Source organism: Anopheles moucheti, chromosome 2, assembly GCF_943734755.1.
Source record: "Anopheles moucheti chromosome 2, idAnoMoucSN_F20_07, whole genome shotgun sequence".
NCBI classification, from domain to species: Eukaryota; Metazoa; Arthropoda; class Insecta; order Diptera; family Culicidae; genus Anopheles; species Anopheles moucheti.
The window spans coordinates 44,859,943-44,877,290 of record NC_069140.1 but is presented as its reverse complement, the minus strand read 5'-3'; the positions used below and the strand labels follow the sequence as shown (position 1 = coordinate 44,877,290).

Below are 17,348 nucleotides of genomic sequence, written 5' to 3'. Positions count from 1 at the left end.
ACTCTCTGGAGAGCCATCCGTTCATTGGCGAAAGGCAAACAAAATTCAACAACCCATCGTTGCCGCCGCTGGGTGAAACGTGTTGAAACCCGTTCTTCGTGGAAACGGGTCGAAACTGGAGGTGAACGGACATTTACCCCCGGACATTTGTGTGGCAGGTTTGCAGAAAAGTGCGTTACTTGTTCAGTGGCCTACAGGGGACCGGTAACGCGTAATAATGGGTCGCGTGCGTGCACATATAAATGTGGAGCGGCAGTGCGAGGTTTACTAATTTGGTCCAACCATCACAAAAACACTCTGTCATACACAAAACATCACCAAAATACCGTCCGAACGACGGAGAAACTTTACTAACAGCAAATTAAAATTAACTCGAGAAATACTTACGACTTTTGGTTGTTTAATAGCAAAAATTAATAAAACACATACTGTGAAGTGCACTATTGTTCTATAAAAATGGAGTTGTGGGATGTATATTCTACCGCAACAACTGAAGTTTTAAAAAATGGTTTAGAAGTAAGTTTCCAGCATCTTCCCAAAGTTGACGCCACTAGTGCAATGCGGCCGGTAGAATGTCGGATGTTGTGTTATTTAATTTTGTATTTCAGGTTTAATTTTCAAAAACCGCTCCAAATGCTTTGAATACATCGCTCGAATGCACAACAACTGTCAAAGCAGTGCGACAACCATAAACGTCAAGGCAGTAGCGCTAAATTCCGGTAGAGGGCGAAAGCGATCGCGATGTGTCAAATGTCAAATACGTACTAGTCAAATAAGAAGTAACCCGATTATAGGATAATAACAATACGAACAATAGTGTATCATTGTCACCATTATGAAAATATTTCACATAAGTCAATAAGATCTGTCAATAATTAGTGTATTTAATTTTAGTGTATTTATTTAGTGTATTTATATTTAGTTTCTGCTCATTAATATGGGAAAAAAGTGAGTAAAGTGTGGATGAGCTTTGTCGTCTGTCTGTATATAACGAACTTCTGCTAATTGATCGACCATCAGTGGAATATTGAACCAAGCTAATTGGTTTGAAATGAGCAACGATGGAAAACTCCCAAACAATGAGTTAGGTGTCTGAGAAACGTTTCATTAAATTAGAACTATGTAGCTTTTTACCCAAAATAAAACCTCACATTTAATTTAAAAAAAATCTGCAAACTTTCGCGCACATCCAATAGAAAATGACTAATATCGATTACTACCAGAGAAAGCATAAAGCAGGCACTATATTTAACCTAACTTAAGCTCCATTTACCCAATAATACAGTATAACCAACCATAACTGACCGAAAATCGGTGGCAAACATTTTCCCCACGTGTACATGTCTAGCTATTGCCTCCATTATTGACTGACATGCCAGTGTCAACAGTGTCCTGCGGCTCCAGCAGTGCGCGTTGAAACAGAGCCCACCGCAAACCCGGACACATTCGAATACCGCTTGAAAGCAATACGAGCATCCGTTTAAACACAACGAAGCTAGTCCTTGGTGTCATTGTGAGATGGTTGTATTTGTTTTTTGTTTTGCTTGTTTCGCCGCGTTCGATGAAATCCTGTTTTCCGTTTCTTTTCCGCAACAAAAGGTCAAAACCCAAAACAATGCCAATCGTCGTCGTCGTCGTCGTCAGGGACAGACCAAACGTTTGCAAACACACACACACACACGTACAAACAAAGTACATTCCAAACAGTTTTCATCCCACCTTGTGACTCCATGATTGAAAAGAAACTTGCAACCATTCCAGCATCAAACGAGCGACGTGTTGGGTTGCATGCGCGACCATGAAAGAGCGACCAGGCGTCTCCATCGATACGATACCGTCACCAACGGATGCTGCTGGCGTGTTGGAATTCGGCATCAAGCTCGCGAAACACATGCACGATGTACAATGCGATCCTTCAACTGTGTACCCACACATCCACACACATGTCAATCCTTCATTATCCGAAAGGTCGGTCCTTCAGTTCCATTCCGCATAGAACCTCAGCGAGTGAGTGAGTGAGTGAGTGAATGAGTCCCTTTTTTCTGATTGAATGTGACTGTTTCGTTTAAAAATCGATTGACTTTTATTTGCACTCGGATGGCGATCAAAGTCACCGAAAGGAAGGAACAGGAACGGCAACACGATACGGTGCCGAACGCAGACATTCATCTGACATGGTGGCGAAAGCATGCCCGATAGCGTCCCGGAATATAACCGGTGTGGTGTGGTTTTCAACACAGCACAAGATTACGCTGTACACGCTCGCAGTTTCTTCGTACGAGTTTTGTTTGCCAATTTGATGCGAATTTCGGTTCGCGAACGGTAGTCACGTTGACAAACGTTGTCTCGGAAACATTTCGAGGTTTTGACACGTACCGTTTTTTTCCCTACCGGGCACACATTGTAGTCAACAGTTGCAGGTGGTGACGGTGAAAAGATAAGAACAGTTTTGTTTTTTCGTTTTTTACTAATTTCGTTGGTATTTACGCTGTGTTGCTTACCCATAAAGCACAAAGGCAGTGACAAACGTCAATCGCAGCAATAGAATCGCTTGTGTGGAACCGAAACAAAAGCCACTTCAAAGATGTGCAAGTACATTTCACTAATTCGCTTTGCCACCCATCAGCTAAACAAACTTGCACGATGTGTAAATCTATCCCTTTTTGCTCCATTTGCCGATAGCTCTCGATGGTAGCACAAAAATCTCATTAAAATCTCTCCCGTGAAGCAGTCAAACAGCATCGAGTCTGGCTACACGATCGTACCCAGTGCTTATGGGCCATGAGTCCAAACGGAAACGACATTTGTCGCTTTTTTTTTTGTTTTTGGTTGCTACCACCATAACGGAATGTAAGCGAAACACTGCGAGCATTATCGGAACCCACCCGATGGGACGGTGGAACGAACGCGAAAGGGCCAACTTGTAATTGATATTTTAATTAAATTTGCGCGGTTTGACCATGCTATATGGCGCTTCTGCGATTAAACGAAGCTAAGTTATGGTCAACAGTAGAACATTTTATATTTCTCCTACTTTAAGATGCTCTTGTGTATAAAAGGTACTATCGATACGAGGTTAAGGTTACTTTAAGGAAATTTTTATTTACTAGTAAACTTACAAATAAGAGATAGAATTTTTTATGAATCAAACCAAAAATGGATAAGCAAGCCACTGAGTTCCTGTTCAATTTCATAAAGTATAATAGCATTCTGAAAGTGATCAAACTCCCTTACTATGTACGCAGTAATGGAGATACACGTGTGTAAAATGCAACCCTGGAGGACAAATTTCAACGAGAGGTACAATATTAACAATATTAATACAATATTAATACAATATAAATATTAGAATAGAATAGAAAACATGTGTTTGTAAAGCAATCTTAAATACATAAACTTGTTGTTTGTTTATTCAACCAACGAAACTTTCAAGGTTTCCACTAGATGGCGCTAGATGTTAAGTAGTGTGAGAAACGTCTCAATAAATACTGTTTAAAAATGATAGAAGTTTAAATATTATGATTCAGATACATTGCGCAGCTAATTTATCTTGCTCAATTCCTGCCGTAATGTTGTCAAACAAATTACCACCTTCTAGTTTATACAATTCATCATTAATAATGAAATTGCAAGGTTAGAAATGTCACACGCTCATGTTTGAATTTTTTGTGTAAATTCTTAATCAAAATTACATCGAAGTGAGAATGTAACAAACTATTTGTTAATTAGTAAATTAAAGTAAAGTAAAGCTTGCAGTTAGTCACGTTCAATAAAACAGTGTTAAACTTCAAATTGTTTAGAATCTTGGTTGTTTGTCTGTAACAGGCGTTTCAGGACAAAGAATCAAAGTCGCTTTTGCGCAAATCTTCCTACTATTCATGATAAGCAACACAGAATCGTGAGTATGTGCAATACGAAACTAGAATGTGAACACATGACGACATTCGTGTTAATCGACGTAAAAACTAATAATACTTAATGATGATTGTTTAGTGTAATAAAAGTTCTTTTTAAAACATCATCCGTGAACATCCGTGCACTCTTATTCATTCGCTAAATATAGCTCAACGCCAAATTTGCATTCATCATACGGATCTCTTGCAGGGTTTGCAAAGACGCTTTGAGATTAAAGACTAAAAAACGCCAACCACATGCATGCAATCCGTGTAGGTACACAAGGGAATGGGCGACGAATCATCAGTTTGATTGATTACAATCCATTCCAGCAGGACGACCATCCGCTGGTACATATTCCATCGACCGGAAGCATGTTGCTGGATGGTAGAGCGCTTCACCCCTGCAGTACTCTCAGCAGTACGAAACAGATAAATCGCATTCCATGACGGTGCATACGTTTACGTCCACATGGGGATTTTCAGCCATTGTGGCAGTCCCTGGTGGCAGCGTATGCAGGAACATAACCTGCCGTCGGCCATCATCGCTAGACGTGTCCATCATTGATGCCAGCCCGCACGGCATGAACACCCGAACAATGGTTTCCTACTACCATGCTACAGGATGATGGTGGTGTTTTGTTTCCTGCCTCTAATCAGCATCAGTTTGGTGTAGGATTACATTGACTTTCCTATTAATTTGCTGTCTGGTCTCACTCGTCTCATTTGGACACAATGGACGCTGCTGCTGCATTGGGTAAATAAGACTCGTGTGTGTGTGTGTGTGGCTCTGGTGCATCGATGGTGCTCTGACCGGGTGGTTTCACTTTCCGCACTAAACTAAAGCATCATGTGGATGGAAGATTTATCCCGCCCAAGGGAGATTTATCGATTCGTCGATCAAGGCCATTCGGCTGCAGCAATTAGCAGCTCCATTGTGACAGTCCAAACACAGATAATGAGCCGCTTTTGTAAACACCGCGTATGGGTAGTGAAAGTTTTCATCGGTATGAGGTAGCTTCTTGATTTTTACAGTTGTTAATTAAAGTTCACTAAGACACAGTACAGGAAAGACCTATAAAAATGATAAGGAAACTAATAAGATAGACAAAAGATCACCTGCAATAATCAATCCATAAAGCTTAATGGAACTAACAGGAATAATAAATAAATATAACACAGAATATATTATAAAATGCTTATCGCTTCATCGTTGATTGGAAAACAAACAAAGTCATTAATTAGCGAAACAATAACAGTGAATTGTTAGTTAAAGTTGAGTGCCATGAGGGATTAATTTGCCTTGTTCAGTTTTAATTTACATTTATAAATATGTTTTCATTTTACTCCACTGCTTCTAACAACCACCTTATTCAGTTAATTTGAATTGACCCTGCTGGTACTGGTATTGGTAAAAACAAAACAAAACAACAATGGAAAATGTTACAATTATTTCGATGGAAACCACACTCTCGTCAAAAACCACACCAATCCAGTTGTTACTCAACATTCAACTGTTCGACCGGCGCGTTTGCTTCTGTAGTTTAAACACACCCGTGCTAGTAAATGGCAGCAGGAAACAGCCGGAATGAAGCATTTCTGAACGCGGCAAAACCACTCCCACGGGATGCCACCATGTCACGTACGGCTGGCCCGGTGTGCCATGTTTGCTGTAAACATGCGGAAACAAACGACCACGGCGATGACACACACACACACGTTTCAATCGATTGAACCAGGGACATTGGGGACTTTTGGCACGAAAGGATCTATCACCGGCCTTTCCACCGATTACAAATATATGCACACTCGTGGATAGTGGTGGGGTGAATCGACTCCATACGGTGGGGAAATGCATTGGAAGCGAGGGGGAAGCGCTGCCGTAAATACCATTTATCGGATTTGTTTACGCGGTACACTAACCACTACACAGGACGTGAATGAAGAAGGTGGACAGCTGATGAAAAGGTACACGTGAACAGAGCGTGGGGGAGCGGGATTGGGTAACGCTTTCGTTTGAGAGCGCGCCATCGAGAATGTTTGAACGGTGGGTTGATGTTGACCATACTGCCAACCACCAACGAAAGCTCAATTACAGTAAACACACACCTCGAGTTTGCGTAGGCGAGAGACTTTCTCCATTGTTCAAGCGGGGAAAATAGTTTCCAAACATTTTCTACCAGGCACACAATACACATTGTGTACCAGATATTCGGCGACACGGGCTGCAGCACAAAAGCTAGTTCCCAGAAATAATTACAATTTCGGAATTTGTTTTGCAACTCGAAAGCAAATTAAGCATAAATTGATTGCAAACAGACAATGTTCGACCGATCAATATTGCAACCTATACGGACATTTACTGGAGCAACAATGTAGTGCCATGTTAAGCTGCATTCGGCGTGAGATGTACAACAATACTAGGTACTAAAGTACCTTCAAATAGCCCTTTCCAGAGGATCAACCAAGTAGATAAAATTCATCGAAGCAAAACTGCTTTCTCCGTTACGACAAAACCCTACGCCCGGAGTCTCAAACCTACCCGAAAGTCTGCCGAATTGATTGTGACAGGATAAAGTACAGTCCATTAGGAGGGAAATCGATTGGGGGTGTGAGCTGATTTACGTCCCTGGGTTACATCGTACCGTAAAACAATTATGAGACCAGCAACACAGGCAGGCAGGCAGCGCAGAGGAGGAGCATTAGACCAAATTGCTTTCATACACACTTCCCGGCACAACCAATGTTTATCCTTTGAACCTTAACCCCACTCACCACCGGCGGCGGCTGGCAGGTTCATGTTTCCTCTTTGAGTGAACAGCACGACCGACGATTGTTTCCCATAACGGAGATACGTTTTCATAATGCATATGCTGCTGTCGTTGGAACATAACGAGCACTGCAACACTACCAATAAACTATCGCACTTGAGAGTGTGTGCGCGCGTGTAATGTTTAGTTTTGTTTTGTGATGTTTGGTGTGGAACACAACAGTGGTTCCAGGCTAGACGAATGTGTACGAAGCTCATGATAAAATGATGATGTATTGTTCAAACACATTTTCAATCAATTTAAATGCATGCGTACACTAGCGTACGCTAGCGTACTGGTTGGTCCAATATTCAACGCTACTTTACTTTCAGTTTATTGAACAATGCAACCTTACAAGAAGCATTGTTCAAAATGACCATAATAATTAATTTATAATTATTCGGTTAAGATCAAAATAGTGGTTGAAGTAGTAGTAGCGGCATTTATTGAAGTAGTTTACCGTATAAGTAACTCATTTAACAGCTAATGAATGTAATTATTTCCCATGCAAATTTCGTTTGCGTTTATTCAAACGATCAACGTTTTTTTTTTAACTTTTTTCACAACAATTTTTACTCTTTTTAAACACAATTGTGTAAAAGTAATGCAGGCCATTCTTTCAATGTTCATTTTTGAACTTTTTTTCACAAAAACTTTTACTTTTTTTAAACACAATTGTATAAAAGTAATGCAGGGCATTCTTTCAATGTATATTTTTGAACTTTTTTTCACAAAATTTTAACTCTTTTTAAACACAATTGTGTAGCAGTAAGGCAGACATGTAATGCAGTAATGTTTTCGTCTCAATTAACTACACTCCCTCGACAGGAAGATACGTTTATCCGGTTTTGAAATGAGCACAAAGTCACACTTACACAAGTGCTGTGCATATAATTTGCTTACAGGCTCTCAGCAAAGGCTCAGTTTCAGTGCACAACAAAGAACAAGAACCTGCACTCGAAAGGACTTCTCATCTGCCGGCGCGTTCATCGTCAATGCTGTGCTTAATTTTAACCTTCCTAATCCACTTCAAGCAACCGAGCGGCGGCCAACGCTCGAAACGAAGAACAATACGCACAATTCCTCGACGTCTGGCGCGAATATTACCAGACAGCCAATTACGCGAAATGCCGACACTTGTACGCTATTGTTAGCATTTTTCACAGCTTGGAAAATGGAAATGTTCCCCACCCCGAAGTGGCGAATGGTTTTTGGCGGCCCTTCGGTGAAAGTAAAATGGGGGATGGGGGCTGCAAATTAAAACGAAAAATATTGATTTTTGTAGCAAACCTACCCGAAAACCATCTCGGACCGAAGATGTTGAAGAAGTCGGCAAATGCAAAACCCAGACGGCATTGGTGGCCTTGAAAAAGGCAATGCCGGCACCATCTACCAAGTTCTAAAATATCATCAAATTCAAACAAACAGGAAAGTTCAGTCTCCTACAAAACAACTACCAACGGATGGTGGATGGTCAATATATATTTTTTTACAAACAAGTGATAGTCATAGTTTTTATTGACCGCAAAGAGCTCATCTAAACAATATAACTGCCTATTTTCAGTTATATTTTATCAAATCATTTTTATTTTTAATTTTTATTTAATTTCTTTTACGATGGCAATGCTGTATTTTCATTTTATCAAATTATTTAATATAAATATTCTGTAATTTACCCAAAAAAAAAATGTGAATCACATGCACAAAATGATATTCCAGTCAACCAGTGTTTTTAGGATGATTATCCATTCACCTAACGTATACCCAATTATTTAAATTGAAATATTTTTAAATTAAAAACAATAACTCCACCATGCGATCGGTATTACTTTCCTTGTTTTTTTGCCCATAATAAATCACACATTTCATTCCGTAAAACAGAAATGTAAAATAAAACTGCCGTCTCATTTCGCACGTGTGGCATGAAAGAATAAAACATCCATACCGTACCTTCATCCGCCGGAATTAAACTATTTCCAGCTCGTTTACTAATGCGCACAGTTAGCCGTTTATGCTGACGCACGCATAAAATATGTCCCGCTTTTCACCCACCGGTACGGTACACCCTATCGTCATCCCTTATCTGGCCGCGCTGCAGTTCTGCCTAGTCCTTTGCAAACAGTCGTCAAACCCCACCGCGTTAGGTTTCATGGTCGGTCGTGTCACTGAATTAATTTTAGCGATTTAGCCAAACGTTCTTGCATAAACTGGTGAAATCATCACCAATTGTTGGCACACCCGATGGCCAAAGGAGCGGGAGGTTTTCCGAATCGTTCCATTTATTTTTTTTTCTCTCCAAACTGAACAACGATCTGATGATGGAATTAATTTTTCGATGGATGGAATTTTAGAACACATATTTAAAATAGGTTCTTTACATTTGAGTTCTCGCAGACATATAGACACATGAACCCACTTGCTCCCTTTCCTTGCTTTCCAGTCGCGAAAACGATCCTTTCACGGTTCATTGTCACGTCGGGCGAGACATTTTTTTTTGTTTGCTTGAGTCACAACCGGGTGAACTTCAAACTGAGCATCCCCACAAACGGTGATGGTCTCACAAACTTCGCTTTGCAAGCATAGCACGTGCCGGACGGAAAAAGAAGAGACATAATTTAAGAAGGCGAAGAAAACCCAGCGCCATCCAAAAGCCACTAATAGGTTCGGATCAGACGAAAGTGAGATTATTAAACAAATCAAGTGAGAAAACTGGAATGAAATTGACGCCCAGCCGTCAGTTGATGGAACGGGACCACTTGCGTTAAAGATTTGGGTAACATATCAACAGCGATTAACCCTCGAGGGGCGAATTGTCAAATCAATTCAGAGTTAATGTCATTTAGAAAACGTGCATTGGACGAGGATTTCCTGAAGAGGAAAAATTTTCATTTGAATGAATCAATTTTTAAATTTTTATGTTTTTGTTTATAAAAGCAGCAGTAAACATATAAAATATGACGTGGATAAGTAAAACAAACAGACAATAAAATAAACTAACACGAAAAAATTCTTTACACTCAGTAAATTTCTGAACACACACTCCAAGCCCTGTGCACTCGAAGGTTAGCCACCACGAGGACGGGCCAAATGTCCAATTAAACGAACGAAAAAAAAAATGTCCAAACATACTGCCAAACGTCTAATGTACCCCACCACACTACATCCATCTTCAACCCACTGCCAAATGCCGTCCACCCACTGAAATGACCCACGAGTACTTCCTTTATCCCACGAGCTCACACACCCCCCAAAATGGCCAAACCGCCAGAAACACCCCAAGCAACGTGCGAGAAATGGTGCAGTAAATTAAATCTAACAACGAGATAGAGCACATACAGAAGTTTTATTTCGTGTTAAAATACTTTATCTTGCTGCAGGCCGTGAGGGTGCGTTGTGGGGTTTTTTTTGGGAGGAGGGAACGACGACACTGAACGTATCCCCGTATCGGATGGGGATCCTCTTCCTCTCCAAACCTATTCGCCCATGTGTCACGTTGAAAATGACAATATGCGAACGGCTCCCTTTCAGCTGTCAAAATGAGCGGAAATTAAGGGCCAGGAAAAATGGTCGGCTTTAGCACCATAAAACCGTTATCCGTTGCGCCGTACTACACACACACCCGCACCCACACCCCCGAGAGGTGATGATCGTCGATGGTTTCTCACGGTCCGCAACGTAACCGCACCCGGGCAAGGGGGAAAGTGATGCGTTTTACGCTCTCGGTGGACGTCGTCCTAATGTGCTCCTTCCCTCTCTTCATTCGATTTCGTTCTCGGGCTCGCACCCGATGGTCCGTGGCATATGGTGATTTAAATAACGAGGTGAGCAAACGGGTGTGGGAACGTGGATGATGGCGAAAGGGGTAGCGTAACGCCCGGCTTGCATGGCGTGATGGAGACAGAACTACGACCACGAGACGGCAACGATGCTTCGGAGCTAAATGAATAATCATAAAATAATGAGCTTTACGAGATGGTTTCCGGTGGTGCCCGAGTATACACGGGCACACATACACACACACACACACACACAATCCGAAAGCTTGTGAGTATTATGAGATTTTCCGCAAGGCTTTGGGCACACTCGGAGCACTAACAGACCTAACGCTGTGACGGAGGGACAGCCGTTCCTCTGCTTCCGTCCGTTTTCTTCAAGCCAAACCCAGGAAGGATTCGAACGAAGGATATCATTTTTACGAGGTGGTAATAATGTCCTGCAGTTCACGAGTAAAGTGCCCACGGCGAAGGAAAGCGTCCGAGCAAAGAGAAAATCATTGCTGAGCAAACAGTTTTTGCGTCGAGTTTGGGCAACTTTGCCTGTGGCGGAACTTCGGCGAGATGGACGAATCGTACCGATGCCCATGTAGAATGGGTACATGGGAACATGGAAATCTATGCCACGCTAAGCTTTTATGCACAAAGCACAGATATGTTTAATGGGCTGTTTAGAAGGATCATCAAGATACGGCGTTTATTTTTCACCCCGTTCACCGCCAGCCTTCCGAGGTTCATTCGAAGGGAAGTGCTTATGATTCGATTTGATTAACAGTGACCACATGAACGGGGCCGTCATGTTATATTCATTCGGCCCAATGGTACCGACCGTTTTACGAGCAAACGCACATGGCACAAACGATTAAAATTAATGATTTTTGTTTTTTGTTTTGCTCAAAATCCGCTTAAAGGTGGCGACATGAAGGACATTGGCACGTAATGCAGTTATTGTTGATTTAAATATTCAGCTCCCCGTTGCTCAGCTCTAGACTAACTGTTATAATATTAAACATAATATTTTTTCTTACCTTTTCCCGCAGCATGTCTCGCACGCGTCCGGCCTGGTTTCTGGAACGATGTAATTCTAACTGCAACTCTAAGCACCGTTCCTGCCAATTTATCTACAAAGAAAAAAATACAATTAAATTAAATATTTACCATTAGTACTATTGTGTGTTAATGTTAAGCATTGCATACATTAGGGCGTTTTGTACTGCTAATTGCATACTTTCATGATTTCCCACAAATAGCATTTTCTCTAGTACAAACAACAGTCCTTTTTCTGATTTAATAGTGTTTTTTGAGGATCGTATGCTTTTTATCCATAACAACATATAATATAACTCACATTGCATCTGACACTCACTTCTGGTTGGTGATGTAGATATCCTCCTCCTCCACTGCCACCCAGATGGTGATGTCCTTCCACCATCGAGAGTGGATCTGGGCCAAGGCTGCTGAGTGGTGGCCAGGGAGCATCACAATCTAGTGCAACGAGTGACGGGTTGGCGATGTAGGCTGCGTTCGGTTTTTGCGGCACAGGTGGAGGTTTCGAACCGCTCCCATTCCGACGGCTCATCAACCGTGGGCTGTTTGGCGTTGATCTCGAGCCCATCATTATCCTGCCCAAAACATGCGGTGGAGGCACCGGTAGAACCCCTCCCGGACCGCCACCACCACCACTCCCGCTGCCACCAGAACCGAGCGTTCCACCGATATAGCTGCCGGTACTGCTACTAGAGCTAAGCTTCGTGCTCTGATTTGACACGGATGACAAAGACGTCGAGGATGACGCTGTCGTATTGTAGTAACCTGCTCCACCATTTGGATGACCACCGCCACCACCACCACCCCCACCACTAACTCCTCCATGGTGATGCTGTAGCGTCGAGGAAGACGAGAACGTTTGGGTCGAGGAAGAGTTTGCCATCGGCGGTATACCCCCCATACCACTATGTGGATGAGGCGCCAGAGGCGGTGTTGGACAGCCCCCGCTACTTCCACCCCCGCTTCCCCCACCGCTGGTGTACTTTAGGTGGGCCAACTGGTGTTGCTGCTGCTGTATCTGGGCCTGAAGCTCACTTAAACTCATGAGCGGGTCGAATATCTGCGACAATCGTCTCGGTGGACTTTCACCCGCCATTTTGTATTTGTGGTTGACCGAATGCACCGTTGTGATCAGTCGCAGCTGAGTTTGGCAATCAGGTTAACACCGCCGACGAAGGTGACGAAAGCGTCGCTTGTCTTCTATGAGCATGATCGACTATTTGGGGTGAAGCACATTACCGGAGTACTGTAAAGAAATCGAGAAAAATAACAAAGATATAGTTAGTAAGAGTTAATAATCAGTAAGAAATTAAACAATAATTCATTAAAGAAGATAAACCTAACACGAATTCCATGTAGCAATTTTCAATAATTTTAAGATTCGGTTGGAAGCAACAACTGCTGCAGAAAACGTCAAGGAACTAATTTAAATTTTCATAAAAAAAAAAACAAATGAACGTAGACAATTTTGGTCCCTTGGCACAACAATCCCGTGGCGGTTATTTCGAAATGTCGCATGTTTCAGCAAAGGACAACTACGGTCCTCTGTCATCTGAATGACTTCGCAGCGAGCTAGTTAGCAATATTTAAAGGTAAAATCTAATCTGAGAATGAATATTTCAGCGACAATGGCTTTCACGTACGCGGATACGCGTTAGTAACGTAGAACGAATTTCCAATGCAAGCTTCTCGCAGTTAGATCTATCGCAATGGACATAAAAAAACACAGTGATAAATCACCAAAACTGGAGAATGAAGAATGCTTTCAATTGTTTTGCAATCTTTATGGGAAGTACTGGTCTGTATTGGTAATATAAAAAAATCCCTCATCGTAAAGAAATATTCCGCTACTCGGTTGTTTATTATGTTTTTTTGGGCCTTGAATGAATGATTTTACATCCTGTACGTATGCAGTATGGTTACGCAAGTAAGTGATTTTAACACTTGGCGACCGAACAACATGTTTACATTTTAAATGCACAATATTCAAAATAAATATTTTCAACAATAACACAAAGTTTATTAGATTTGAAACTTAGTCACTAAAACAACTGTTTGCCCAACAACACCACCGGACAAAAACTATACTACGCACATTTTAAACAATTGCACAACTCGATAACGAATTCAAACTATAAAACATTTCCAATTCTTTCCAATTCCTTGCACAAAATCGCCACACCCGCCACCATCGACTGTGTCCGCTCTGCTCCGTAGATCGATACCATTCCAGTTCCATTATTTATCTACGTAATAAAAATGTCCCCAACGAGACAGCACGCGCTGGGTTGGCTGATAAAAGCCAAACCGTGGCAGGACCCAGGGTCCCATGCTGCCGTAAAATCACAGTTGAACCGCAAACAAAAATACACAAATCGAACGCGTCATCACCCCTTTTGCTTTTTCTGGTCACAGATTTACCCAACAACCGGAAAAATCAACCGAAGTCGGAGGAAAAACTGTACCGAACCGGTGGGGAAAAGCGTACCAAAAAAAAAAACAAACAAACGAAGCAAATACAAACACACAAACACCGCACGCATTCAACGGGCTATCACTTTTCAACAAAGCATTTTCTCACCCATCATAACTGTGGGACTGTGTGCTGTGCTTTTTTGTGTGGCGGCGTGTTTCCGTTTTTTCTCATCGCTTTTTCACTATCCTCTTCCCATTTCGCACCGTGGCCCATTTGCGAGATGGTGTGGTCGGATGATGTGACCAGTAAGTTACGCGTTTTCTCGGCCCAACTTCCAACGCACGCCTGGCCCGATCGGATACGCATTCGGATGAAATGAAATCGAACAACACGCGTCCAACAGCGAGCGTATCAATAGGAAATGGAGATAGGTTCGCAACTGAGATATTTTTGATTGGGTTGGAAAAGGATGATCTCAGCCGGGGGTGCGTGATGATAGTGCAGCAGCAGGGGGAGGAAATTGGATTTTCTATAGATAACGATTTTTGTTCACTGTGCTAGGTAACAGAGACGGAACGTCCACCGTGAAGAATGGTGGCTGATAAGTTAGACGAAGAAATTAGATAACCATGCATCAAATGGGGTGTTTTTTTTTAATGCAAACTGACCTCTGATACATTTTTCTCAAAGGTTTGTTTTTGTGCTAAAAATGTTGATGGGATTATACTGTAAAAAAATATATTCTGGCAAGAACCAAGCCACAAGAAAAGCATACAAATATGCATCATAATTGAAAACTTCTAGTTTCTATAATAATCGTTATTTTTTTCCATGTAATTGTAATTCTACTCCTTTGGAAGCTGGAGTATTGGTCAGTGATCTGGTCTCCGACAGCTAGAATCCACATCGATCGCATCGAGCGGGTACAGAGGTCTTTCACCAGATTCGTCTTCCGCAAACGCTCTGAGGCACTTTCTTTTGTCCTTCCAAGTCAAGGTGCCGTGATTTAGACCTTGAAACTTTAGAGGCACACCGTTCTGTAGCACAATTTCCCTTTCCTTAGTAGCCTTAATTTAAATTTCTTTCTAGTCTAGACCTTTACTCTTAGTAAGTACCTATCTTATCTTTGCCTCTATGTTAGTCTTTAAATAAGGCGCTTAGTTATAAGTTATGTTTGTGAAGCTTGTGCGGACAAACTAAAATTAATAATAATAATAATTCATGTGTTTTAATTTACTGTTGAAATAAATTTAATAACTAGGACTGAGTACTGTTCCCATACAACCACACCAACCAATCAACAATATTTCTTTTCTTCTTGCAAATTACTGCGGAACCACTTTTCTGCCGAGTACCCAGGCTGAATGAAGGGATACTTCAAACGCAGTGCAACCCACTGCTTTCCTCCAGTGTTTTTGATTATCCCAAGATATTTCCGACAGTAAACCCCTTTCTAGGGAGCGGTCCACCAAATTACTGCAGAGTTTTCACTACATCATGTCCCCCAGCCCATCCGGCCTGTGTTCGCACACTGGCACAAAGCCGCAGAGATACGGTGCCAAATGGGTCAAATGAGTGTATACAACATTCCACTTTTGCTACAGCGGATGTGCAAGTAATTGGTTAGTTGGATGCTGAAGCCTTCTTACTTCGATTGGAACTTTCTACATGGCAATAACTTGCAGCAATTCGTACACGCAGCAGCACCATGGCATCGGTTCTGGTTCTGTTCGGTTCTAAGTCACACATTCGAGCAAAAGGGATGACGATTCACCAATAGAAATTATCCAATCAATGATCTCCAGAACTGTAGCCTGAGAGAAATGGGAGAACAATAACACACACGCATAACACACTGCTGATATGGTGCAGAAGGTGTTTGCACAGACATGGCGGTTACGAAATCCTACTGCATAATCGTTACCACCTGGGGAATAATTATCGACCCGATACACACACTCGAAACCTTCCATTTCGGAAGGACTTTTCCGACCGCTGCTAAACAGGTGAAATCTCGTAAAAACCGTCAATAATTACTGCGTTACGCTATTCGGTTGGTTGAAGTGTCGTAGCACTCAAAGCGTTACCGACTTGCCGGTCTAATGCGGTACGGTACGGTAAACGAAACGGACAATTTGTGCTCAAGTCGTGATTGGCATTCGAATAAGTGAATGGTATTTGTGTGTGGTTTCGTTTTTTTTTTGCTTCAGCCTAATTCTCTGCTTGGCGCAAACTCTACCAGAATTATCCAACTCGCCAAGATCTTGCAACCGAGCCTGTGTGAAAGCAACCGCAACAACAAAACGTGCCGGAAGCGTAGAAAACCCGAACGCCGAAAGGAAAAGCCCAACATCTAGCCAAAAGATGCTAGCGCAAAGCAACAAAAACCAAAAAACGTACCCCAGAGAAGGTCAAGAAGGTAAGGGGCGTAACAAAAACTGTCGTCAAAGTTGAATTACTTCCGCCACGTGAAACACTCAATCATCGGCGCTTTTCCCGATCCCTACCAAACCCTCCACCCGGGCCAAGCCTTTCATGCTTTGTTGCCAAAAAAAAACATCATCCAGCAAGCAAAAGAGAGTGTGCAAAAGCGAAATTTCTATGCTGCCCAGCAGCACACTCGGTGGATGCAAACATTCCGACCAAATGAGGGTTTGTGTGCGAAAGCGAAAACAAAAAAAAACAGCACGGAACAAAACAAATCGAAACTCAGAGGTATTGCGTACCGCACACTAACCAGGCAAATAAATCCATTAACACAAATTTGATTTTCTTCCTAAAACTTTTATCAATTTGATTTATAGATAAAGTTAGCCCACGGTTTGCCAGCTGGAAACTGGAAACGAGGAATGTAACGAGCAATTGTGTGAATGGACGAAACATTTTAGGACGCCGACTGCGGTGGTATCACTGATGGAAAGGTGAAAAATGGTCGGAAAAAACGGTTCGCGAAACCAAACCAGCTTCACTCACGCTAACGAGCCGAACTGCCGCGTGAAGTGGAGCAGAAGTTTGGTACCGTTGCGCCAAAAAATTCTTTCATCAACACCATAAATCAAGTCACACCAGGAACTAAGTGAGAAAACGGTGATGCTTTCGCAGTTTTTCGCTCCCCCCCCGTTGGTACATCATGATATGGTTTCAATGGTGTGGCAGAAGGATGTATGGAACGGACAAGTAAGAGCACATCGAAACTGCCCATTTGTCACCTCTGCCGGTTTTTTGCCTCAATTTTCATCTGCCCCCACAAACCCGTGTCCGCAAACGAAAGTGAGAAAAAAAATCACACCGAGCAGGAAAGGAGCAAATGAAAGGTTAACAATGGTTAAGCAGCTCGAACCGAGAATGTGCGCCAACAACGTATGACAAAAAATCAAACCCCACCACACGTCTGCTCCAAATGACATCC

At 42.2% G+C, this 17,348-nt stretch overlaps 1 protein-coding gene across 1 annotated transcript in view; it reads right to left on the bottom strand.

Annotated features, from left to right (window-relative positions):
* LOC128309873 (knirps-related protein-like) overlaps positions 1-12,619 on the bottom strand; it is a 38,531-nt gene extending 25,912 nt beyond the window's left edge. The window contains exon 1 of the mRNA XM_053046364.1: positions 11,843-12,619. Coding sequence (XP_052902324.1) covers positions 11,843-12,619 — 777 coding nt within the window. The remainder of the gene's footprint in view (positions 1-11,842) is intronic.
* Between the last annotated feature and the right edge of the window lie 4,729 nt (positions 12,620-17,348).